The 11,677-nt window shown below is 38.0% G+C and overlaps 1 protein-coding gene across 1 annotated transcript in view; it reads left to right on the top strand.

The window, feature by feature from the left end:
* Positions 1–655: 655 nt before the first annotated feature.
* LOC105623332 overlaps positions 656–11,677 on the top strand; it is a 68,519-nt gene continuing 57,497 nt past the window's right edge. Inside the window, exons 1-3 of the mRNA XM_012204727.1 lie at positions 656–997; positions 1,464–1,670; positions 1,738–1,879. Coding sequence (XP_012060117.1) covers positions 656–997; positions 1,464–1,670; positions 1,738–1,879 — 691 coding nt within the window. The remainder of the gene's footprint in view (positions 998–1,463; positions 1,671–1,737; positions 1,880–11,677) is intronic.

The following is an 11,677-nucleotide window of genomic DNA, read 5'->3' as shown; positions in this document are numbered from 1 at the left end:
ACGTACGTAACGTAACGTAACGTAACGTAACGTAACGTAACGTAACGGTACGTACGTACGTACGTACGTCTCTCTCTCTCTCTCTCTCTCTCTCTCTCTCTCTCTCTCTCTCTCTCTCTCTCTTGGTTCCTATTCGAGTGTCACTCGATCCTCGAATTACGATGGCGCCCCTCCTGCGATCACTTCTCGTTTGTTTACAGGATTCTATTACACATAACTCTTACCAAGCGATCCGTTTTATCGTAAGCAGCCCGCCTCTTTGATCTGCTTGAATGGTTGGCCCCAGTGATCTAGGCAAAAATTCTTATACAACTCTGTGGCTTCAGAGATTCGAGTGAGATGATTCCTAGCGAATGCCGAAGCCAAGCTCTAGCCGCATTCTAGGAAGAGCTTCCCCTTCTAGATGAAATCTATATTCCTCACTGGTTGTGGAGTGAGGTTTCCCATGGTGAACTCGAAATTCACTTTTCTGACGCCTCGGAGCGGGTCTATGCAGCGGTTTATCTGCGCTCGGAAGTATTGCAGGGGGGTTGAGTCTCGCTTATTGTGGCGAGAAGTGGTGTCCTTGAAGCAGATTTCTCTATCCTTTGGAGCTCTCTACTGCTCGCTCGGCTCATTGTTCAATGCTCGGAATGCCGGAGATATCTACCTGTAGATGAACTCTACGGTGACATTGGGCTGGATACCCATTTCACTGGAAGATGTAGCCAATCGTGCCGAGAGATTCAGCGAGCGGTGCCTGCGCACTAGTAGTCATTTACCTGGCCGTGAGAATCCTGCCGAATCCTTGCGCCTCTCGAGAAGTTCCGGACGGCTTCGTGAATCATCCCTTACATTGGGGGTCCGACATGGCTTTCCTTCCTTATGCCGACCGACCGAGAGTTGCTCGAGATTCGCGCCAGATGCAATGTTGCTTCGCAACCTGACGAATCTTCCTACTGTCCTGGTTCTTGTCTTTGAGTCAACTAGTGCGCGTGACTGCCTGGTGTCGACGTTGGTTGCGTGTTGTTTGCGAGCCTCCGGATAGAAAGTACGGAGAGAACCTGTTGCTGTTGGTAGAGGAAATGAACGGCGACCGTCAAGCTCTGATTCAAGTAGTAAACTATCTGGTGGCGAAAGGAAATAGGAGTTATTTGAAAAAATCATTTGCTGCCCAAAGGAAGTGTACTTACCAAGTTAAACCTCTTTGTCGACGGGCAGGACATCTCCGAGTAGATGGTTGAATCAAGAACGTTCTAGCCTATGACGAGAGGCATCCTTTCAGGAGAATAACACTTCATCAGGCTCGTCATCGAGGCGTCCCTCTCTCATGGTACTCTTCATGGCGTATAAGGAACGCTGAGACTGATACGGCAGCATTACTGAATTTTCCGTGGCAGAGCTTTAGTGAAGGATCACAGCCATCATTGTTTCCTTTGCCTGCGATGGCGGATGGAAGTCTCTCAGGGTGATTCTCGTTCCAGATCATAGGATATCTGCCAAGACAGCGAGTGATTCCAGCACGTGGAATTCCTTTCTTGCATACAGGCTCCGACTACGCCGGTCCCATGATGCTGCGCACGACCAAGGGCTGGGGTCACAAGACATATGAAGCCTTCGCTATATTTGTTTGTATAAATTCTCGAGTCGTACACCTTAAAATCCTATTGGATTACAGCTCCGATAGATTGGTAGCTTTGCGTTTTATATTACGACGGGGTCTATGTCATCACCGTGACTGTGGCACGAATTTTATAGGTGCTGACTGCCAGCTTCGAGCAATATTTGTCGCCAGTAGCGCTGAGGGACGAAAATAGCGGACGGTCTTGCTTTTCAGAGAATACGGTGGCGATTCAATTCTCCAGCTGCGTCCTACTTCGGAGGCTTGTGGGAGGTGGCTGTAAAATTCATGAAGCATCACTTGCGACGGGTGCTGGGAGAGGCTACGTTGATCTACGAGGGAGATGGCCACTCTCAAGCTGAAACGTGCCTTAACTCAAGGCCGCTCTAGGCGCTCACAGATAATTCGGATGACTTCGCTGCACTGATGTCAGGCCATTTTCTCATCGGTTCCACTATCATGCCGGAGCCGACCCTGAAGGAGAAACCGATTAATTGATTGGGGAGGTGGCAGTTGATTCGGGATCGATGGTCAAAGGAGTACATGCACTTAACTATCGATCTAAATCGTGAAGTGGAAGCTCTTCAATCGATGAGGGGCGCGAGGTAAGACTACAAAGTGGCCTACAAAGCACCGCCTACAAAGTGGCCGCTAGCCCGGATCATCAAGCTTCAGGAGAAGACGGCAGGATCAAAATGGTAATAGCCCATACGGCGATCTCTGAATTCGTCCGCCCTGTGATAAAGCTCGTTTTGCTTCCCATCAGCGATTCCGATAATAACGACGATAAATTCGACGATAAGAGATCCGGTTCGAATGCGTGATCTTGTCAGCGAACTCAACGCGTTCAAAAAGAAAATTAATTAGTAATTTCATTAGTACGTTACAGTTAGAATGGCCGTACACTAATCTCTCACCTGTCATTTTGCAACGCCTTCAAGTCTCATCATCTATCGCATTATTATTATTATTACGCTATTACGTTATCATCTCATTTTGCGTAGAGTTTCCGTCGTCATCATGTTCGATTATTGTTTTCTTAATTTATCATCGTTTCATTTGATTCATTAACATCATGGGTATGCATACATACCGTACTTAACTTTATTGTTTACTAGTGTCATCCAAGTAGTCTCAACTCAGAAACCGTCTTCATTCCGTAATTAACTGCGATGGTCGCGATCTTGTGGTATCGCGTTACCGAAATCACTTACGCGCGCTTCGAACTGATTGTGACGAACTTCCTCCGCATGTCACTCGCATCGAGCTAAGTCTTCCGTTCATTATTATTGTCGATGTTTCAATGAGCGAAATGTTGAGAAATCGAATCGAAGCTTGATTAATTAGAGTAAGGAATTCGCAACATAGTTTTGCCTAATCGAAATTGGCGTGGCGCAGCCGGCGACTCGGCGCAGCCTCTTGTGCGCCAAATCGTGATGTTCGTGATTGAGTTGCGAGTGAACGTGTGGCGAATCGGCGAAGTAACCAAAGCGCGCCAACCGCCGAAAAAATCTATGTACAAAATAGATCTAGAATGTTCGATGAGAACAAAAGAAATTTACAAATTTTCGCCGTTGAGTCTATCGAATGTTCTAGAACATCCTGCAGTATAAAACATCTCTCCAGACATCTTGGCCTTTTATTTTTGATTTTTCGGTGAAAATACGTCATTATCATTTGGTTTTTCGATTTGTTGCGCGATTTCTTGATAAGCGATCTCATCGTCGTTCTTGCTGAAAATTTAAAGTTTAGTGTAAATTATTTCTTTCTTGTAAATTATTAAAGTGATTATAAAAAATAAAAGCTGCTGATTTGTAACACTTATCGTGTGCCTCTCCTCGCCGAACGTTCTGAACAATAAAGATGAAAAAAATCATATTATATAAACATGGATTTGGAAACTTCCTTTCCAAGTTATAAATATTGCTTTATTATTTTGGTATTATTGGAGATTTTTTTCTTGGACCGATTTTTCTCCCACCTTAATAGTAATTACAGATAATTTTTGGAAACACAATTCCCTCCAATATTAGAAGATTTCCACTACAAATACGCAATTAAATGTGGTTGGTGATGAAGCTCCAACACATTTTGATCACACTGCTCGAGAATTCCTGAATAATAATTACATCAATAGATAGATTGGTAGAGGGGAATCCATTGCTTAGCTTGCACGTTCTCCTGATTTGAATCTTTTGGAGATCTTTATTTATAGGGACATCTTAAAACCTTCATGTATGATACTCTTGTTGTAAAAATCATATCATCGCTGCGTGTGAAAAAATACGAAATAGACTTCGAGAATTTTATATTTTTCTTTAATAATAAAATTTTAAATATAGGCAACAGAAGACAATATGGATATCGATCTCGGGGATCTCGAATATTTGAATTTCCTCCTAGTAATTACATTGGCTATACATACGTTTACACATTTAAGCCGAGACTTGTAAAATAGGAATCCATAGACGATGCTCAAGATTTGAGATGGTCTTAAGCTAGTGCAACCAACCAGAGAATCATATTAGCATCTTAAGATGTTTCTTGAGATTAAGAACAGACTATGGATTCTGGAATAGATGTCCTTGTTTATCCTATCCAATTAAACAAAAACAACTACAATATATATCGAGGACTAAATTCCATTCTCAAATACCTCGTAGTCTTTTTCAAAGGTCGACTCTGTTTCTCTTCAGAACGTTGCCCTTTCGCTGCTTCTCCACAAGCCGCTGCTCCTCCGTAGACGGCTGCCGTCTTCGCTGCTCATTTGTGACCTCCAATGTTCTTGTACATTGGAATTCTGCAAATAAGCAGCGATGGCGGTATTTTTTCCATTGAGCAAAATTCCATTTTTACTTCGTTACTACTCCTTTACAAATCGCTGCTGTTTTTCCGCAGCCCCTGTCATCATTATATCTTTATATCTCATCATCATTATATCTTTGTAGGACATTGTCATCTATCTTCCGCAGTGTCCTGAAAAGGAGCAACAACGGCAATGTATAATCTGCTGAAATAATTTCCATGTAGTTCTTCGCAACTTTACAGGCCGTCGCTGTTTCTCCGCAGAATTGCCGCAGCCGACACTAATTTGTAGAATTCTACAGCTTTATGGTATTCGCTGTGGTTCTGCAAAGTAGTAGCGACGGCGGCATATGTCCTGCTAGACGATGCTTCATTCACACTTACTTTGCTCCGCTTATTCACAGGCCGTTGCTATCGTCGCTGCTCGTTTGTAAGACCTAGTGATCTTCCGCAGTGGCGTCCTAGTAAGGAGGAGTGTTCAAATTAATAGTAAAATCCGCGTCCAGCGTCACTTGACGCTAGCCTGATATGACGCTTACCAATTAGCGCTCCAAATATAGCCGTAATTCCTTGGACGCCCGCCGAGGGGGCGCCAATAAAATAATCCCATTGTGTTCAGTTAATTTAAATTATCCAAACAAACCACTGCGATTCTAGATTGTTCTATTGTCATCACTTCCAAGAAAAGAGGCACTAGAAAGTTCTGGAAAAATCTAGAATTCTAGCGATATAAAAAGGGAAAAATCGAGTAGTTTTTTTTTCAAACGCTGTTAAACTATTACGTTAAAGATGTTAGCCGAGATTCAGAATTCATTACTCGCGTTACCTATTGAAATATCTTATGTAGAATTTGTACATACTGTGAATAAAAACAATAAATTATTCTTCATCGGATTTTATTCGAATAAGATGTGTTGTGAGTTGTTCCTTTCCCCTGATAATTCTTTCATGATTGAATATTGTTTTTGATCCTTCGAATCGGATAGTCGTCGAAACCGTAGACTACTATAAAGTAATTCACGCTTGGAACACGGTTTTTCGGCAAACTACCTATCTGAAAGAGAAAGGAAAATGAAATCAATCATCAGCGCGCAGGAAATTTGCGGGTGTATAGCTCGTAATTCGTTAATATAAAGAAGCTACTAAGCTTATGAATCAACTCGTTTCTATACCGCTATGCGATTAATTGATAGTAAATGAAAGAAATTCGAATGGCAGCATGAACAGATGCATTCGGAGCATTGGGAGAATCTGAGGAAGCATGATTATTTTCTGCAGGATTTTTTGGGACAGACGGAAGAAATTTATCTTCATTAGCGAGTAACTCTTTTTAAGCTGGAAGATCAGCTGACCAAAGGAAGATAGAAAAGAAACCCTCTCAGTCAAAGCTTCAATCACGCCACATTGCCGCGAATCGAATTGCCATCGTTTTCGGTACGAAGATTGGCCTTTCCGGAATTTGTTTCATTCATTGATCATGAAGGATTCGTCTCTCTCAAACGTCTGCATTACTTAAAGGCAAACCTGAAAAGAGAACCTGAAATCGTTAGTGAGAAATCTGCCCACTAATGAAAATTTCGAGCATGCATGGAAAATTCTAATAGAATACTATGAGAATAAGCGACTTTTAGTATGTTATTACATGACATTTACTACTTTATCTAAATTGAAAAACGAGTCCGTCGCGGAGTTGCGTAAACTATTCCATTGCGTAATCAATACAGTGATGCCTTGAAAAGTAGTCGGACGACCTATCAGCCATAGTGAGGATCTGTTTTTTACATTGAGTATGACGTCTGAGAATATAAACTCTTAGCTACTGTACTTTGGGAGCAAATCCTATATCAAATATGTCCATTTACCACCAAATTTTGCCATATGAGGAGGACAGGTCTGGAAAAATCCCACCCGGATGAGTAGGCCTTACCCTAAGGTAGAATAAATGGAAATGATTCTCTTCGCCATTTTCCCATCCCTCACAGCCACTTGACAGCAAGGGGCAAGAGATTGTTTCCCAGCGGAAGTGGAGTCATTGGCTCCAAGCGAAGCACTCGGCTTTTTTGATATTTTATTATTTCTTGCTATAACTGCTATAACTTTATGTTAGCCTTTAAGACTTTGGTAATATAGTCTGTGAACAATAGAAATATTTCCTTGTCTAAGAGTGATCTTTTATTTGGCGGCCAATTCAGTCCCATTCTAGAGTTCCATCTTAAATTCTTCTCTGATTGACTCGAACCTAACACAGACAAATAACGTATACTCCGGAGAATCCAACAGCTCACATTCACAATTAGACGATTCTATCTGTCCAAAGGAGACACAATTTTTTCTGCGAAGTTTTCGTGTCTTGTTAAGGTTTGCACCGTGTAATATCCAACATCCTTTTTCCCATCTTTCCAAATGGAAGATTTCGTAGGTTTTTTTCTCCTTTTGAATATTGTTCTATTTTTCATTCCACTTTACTAAAATCTCTCTCCTAATGGGCCTTTTCACTTGACTCACAGCCATATCAGATTCAGAGACAAACCTGCCATATATCAGACTTCCTTCTTTGCTCTAACTATATATACCATTGCTCTTTCTTTGAGAGTCTAATTCAGGTTTATGATGATTCTAGTCCTGCAAGAATTTGCATTGCCTTAGTGGAGATCGTTCTGTATGTCTTTATAATTCTCAGTATGAGCAGCTCAGCACTCAGCAGCATTCTGACAGTTGCTTCTTTATCAAGTTTTCCCATGGTGTTTCTGCATAGGTAATGATCGCCAAGAAGATTTCTTTATACAGTACCGGCAGTGTGGCATTTGAGACTCCACGTCGTTTTCGCAATTCTCTCGAACGGCTCATATACAATTTTGCCTTTAGTACATACACTTTCAATATGTTTCGTCATATTAAAATATGATTCCCAAGTACTTGGCACTGCCGAACATCCTTATTGCTCTTAATTTCTACAATTGAAACTCTATCGAATAGCGAACTTTTCAGAAACAACATTTCTAATTTTTTCTTCGAAAGCACCAATTTATTTTCCATAAACTATGACACAATGCAGCCAGTGATCTCCTGTCCCCTAGAGTTTCTAGGATTCTTCGACTGTTCCCTTTAATCAGAATAAGGAGATCCGCGTAAGCAAAACACTCGCATTCCCTGACTTTCAGCAGGCGAAGGAGACTATCGAAAACGAGTTCCATAGTTCAGGTCCCAAAATGGAATCCTGGGCAACCCTTGGAGACATTTTTCATCACGCTATTGAAGTTACCTATCATGGTAATAGACTTACCCGTCAGATAATTTGTCAGTAACCTAAATAGGAACTGGACATTTTCTTTTTATAAGCTCCCTAGTGATCGACGGCTACCAGAAATTGCCAAAAGTTGCTGTAGCATCATATAAAATTGCTATCACATATTTTTGGCTTGCACAAGCCACTACCCGCCGTACTTTCGAGACATCAAATGTTGAGCACCCACGTCTATAGCCGTATTGTCTGGAAAAATTCGGATCTAAAAGAAACGGTTCCAGTCTAAGTTTGATCAACCTTTCCAAGAGCTTACTCAGAGACGAGAGACATATAGGGCTGTAAGATCTAGGATTATTCAGATTCTCTGGATTTTAAAAGAACCCTAATTAGGCCTTCTGCTTCCATATAGACGGAAAAACTCCAAACTCAAAATAATTATTGTACAGGTCATGAGCCTACACACGAAACTCGCGTCCCTGCTCTGCTTTACCAAAAATCAAAGACTGAATAAGGTCAATCGCAGGGGCCTTCCGGTTAGGTTCCCGTTTCTCATCGACAGACCATTGGCTTACATCTTTCTCCATCTGTTTTTCTCACAAGCAGTGACACGACCTTATCTATGTTAGACTCGCAGGGAATCAGTCCATCCAGGAGAACCCGCGCAGTCGAATACCAATTCCCCATTCTGTCCGTTCTAACCTGTATACAACTCAATGCCTCATCATGATGACACGCTTAGCCGAAATTTTATATACTTGATCATACGTTTCCCGGTTACCCTTTTTGGTGACAAATTCTCTCTCCAACTATGACTTTTTGCTCTAATCATCTCCGCGGTATAGCTTTTCCTAGCATGCATGTATTCTTTTTTCATAACATATTGTCTCGCTACAAGCGTTGCAGATCGCAGTCCTCCGGGTAAACCAGGATTTGCCTAAATATTTTCTCTATGTCCTAATTTCTTTTTTTTTTTAAAGAAATGTAAAAAGTGAGCAAATTGCAAAGTCAAAAAATTGTGCTCCTAATATGGGATGTCCCGAGCAATCGATGTAAAATGTAAAGTACATCAGTATTGCAATTAAAAAACTTTATTTAATGTTTCTAAAATACCAATAAACACAGCCAGCGTGCGTGGTAAGCGATAGATTATACCTAGAACTCGTTTTCAAATAGTTGAAATAAAGCATCGCAGATGTAGACATTCGACATTTCGATTGTCTTTTTTATTTTGTACAATAACATTTATACTTTAGCAATTTTCACTATAACATAGGAGCATGGGTTATTTCATAATAGGAATACTCTGGGTATTTCAATTTCCATGCCTTATGGTTTTACGATCATCAAATCTAACTTCTGTAATTAAACAGTTCAACATACAATATCCCGTATTTTTAATTAATGTGACCTTACTCTATTACTACATAAAGAATTTATTGCCAAATATTTATTTATTAAATAATAAACAAGGTTTAAATACTCTCAATAAAACTTGAAGACATCCAAATTCTAAAATCTTGTTTTACAATGACTACAGGTACTTAATGAATTTTCTACTAAATAGTTTTCAATCCAAAAGCAAAAATTTGGAACCAATAGATAGCGTTTATTAATTTAGCAAAAACGCCGCTATCTCATATTAAACGTCTATCTCATAATAGAGGGCTTTCCTCTATATACGTGATAACGTTCATAACGTCAAGCAGCTCGTTATATAATATGTTATAAGGATAGTATTACATAAATTATATTTTATGTACCTGGCATCGCGACACTTAGAATTCATATAGTGTACCTTCCAATAAGCGACACAAATGACACGATGTGACATAATGGATCATTATATCCTTGTTATTTGCCAATGTTAAACAAAGATGACATGATCACTGTGTCACTTGTTGAAAGGCACACAATAGATACTACAAAGTTTAAAATCGAGATGTAAGATATCATTAAAATTTTATATTGTATGCAACTTTGCAATTTGTAAACTTATTTCTATTTTTCTGCTTATTTCAAAAGAGATAGACAAGATAGATATGAAATATCAAAATAGATTGATTTTTTCACTGGTCACGCTTTAACTTTTAAAAATAAAAAAAGATGTACGAGGGTAGTTCGAAAAGTTCTCGGCCTGACATAGAGATAGTATCGGAAGTATCAAATGATTATAATTTTTCTTAAGTTTGATCCTTCAGAGGGTCTCCAAAAAAGTTTCAGATAGATGCGGTTAGAAGTCTGTTGCATCGAGTAAAGCAAACAAGTTTTTTGGTATTTTTCGAAAATTTGTTTCTTACATTTCTGCAATTACATCGCAAAACTTCACTTTGAGTTGTGTTTCGAATTGCTGTTACACACCATACTCACCAGATTTAGTCTTAGTGAGTTTTTCCTGTTTTCAAATCTGCAGAAATGACTTGCTAAAAAAAGATACACTTCAAATAAAGAGGTCATCGCTATGACAAACGCTTATTTTGAAAAGTTAGAAAAATTGTATTATATTGAAGATTTAAAGAAGTTGGATATCATTAATTTAAGTGCATTGATTTACAAAGGGACTGTGTCGAAAAATAAAAAAAAATTTTGCCACAAATCATATGTTTTCTTTGTCAGGCCGAGAACTTTTCGAACTATCCTCGTATATTGCTGGTTCTCGCAAGATATTAATTATATTTCACAATCTATAATATTAAAAATCTCATTCCTTAATTTTTTTCGATTCAGTTTAGTAAGTAACAAATAAATTTTATTTGTGACATTCATGGAATTATAACGTAATATTTGCAGAAATTTATTTATCACGAAATTTTGAAGATGGATATTTATAAATAATATGGATGAGGCGCCTAATAAGTCAATAAATAGGCTGCCATAAAATTTCTCTTTGACTTTACTATATATAATGATGGAAAGTACATTTAGATATGTTAACCAATTATAGCATTGTCCGTAAGCATTACATTTTCTTGTTAATCAAAACATTCTTCTTTGACAAACTGCGAGAGAAAAAGAGAGATTTTCATAAGGAAAATTCAATCAATAAATATAAAGCATATCTACAATAAAATCTTCCTGTGCATCTTTTTTATGGTAAACGTGTTTACTTTCAAATCTATAAGAATTGAATTTTTATGATAAATATGCTAAGATATAGCTCCCTTGCTTTAAAACTAATGCATGCAACTTAAAAAATTAAATTCCTAAAAAAAAGGAAAAAATTATTTTCAACTTGACAGAAAATTATTAATTAATCAAATAATATCATTAAAAAATATACACTTATGATTAAATATTAGTTTCTATTTTTACAATTTTTAAAAAATTATTCTCTTGAGTTGACAATCTTTTTTTAAAATTATCTTTTTTACGTTGTGACAATTTTTTGAAGTTAATCCTTTGAATCACAGATAATCATATGGTTGATCGGCCTTCTTTTTTTTATCCTTTTATTTTCAGAATAAATTCACTTTTTTGTATTTTCAGGTAAAATAAGATTTAAAAAGCAGAGCATGTTTCACTATCTATTAAATTTTATTTGTTATAAACAAATTTATACAAAAAAATGCATGTTTTTCCAAATTTAATTTCATTTATGGCAGATTTTGACAATAAACATGCAAATCATTATTTCCAATGTTTTTGAGATCGCTAATTGAAATCCGCCATCAGATTTTTTAAATTCAAAATGGCGGATCCAATATGGCCGCCATAACTACAAAAAAGTAATTATTTTTGCAATCGGTCAATTTCTATTGCATTGAATCAGTCATTTTTAATACTATAAATTATTGTTGTTAATGTAGGTATTTGAGAACAATGAATTTGAATTGATTTGAATTGGCGAAAACAAGGGTATTACAAACATAATTTGAAATGCTCTTTTGTTGGCAATAATCTGTCATTTCAGAATAGATATCTCAAAATGAAAAGCTACAAACATAACTCCAGCAATATTTATGTTCTCAAGATACAGATTTTTAAAAGAAACACTCCTCTTTTTTTTCTCTCTCTTTCTCTCTCTCTCTCTC

This window comes from Atta cephalotes, assembly GCF_000143395.1.
Source record: "Atta cephalotes unplaced genomic scaffold scaffold00055, whole genome shotgun sequence".
Classification (NCBI taxonomy): Eukaryota; Metazoa; Arthropoda; class Insecta; order Hymenoptera; family Formicidae; genus Atta; species Atta cephalotes.
The sequence above is the reverse complement of the archived record's forward strand: the minus strand, read 5'-3'. Positions and strand labels throughout refer to the sequence as shown.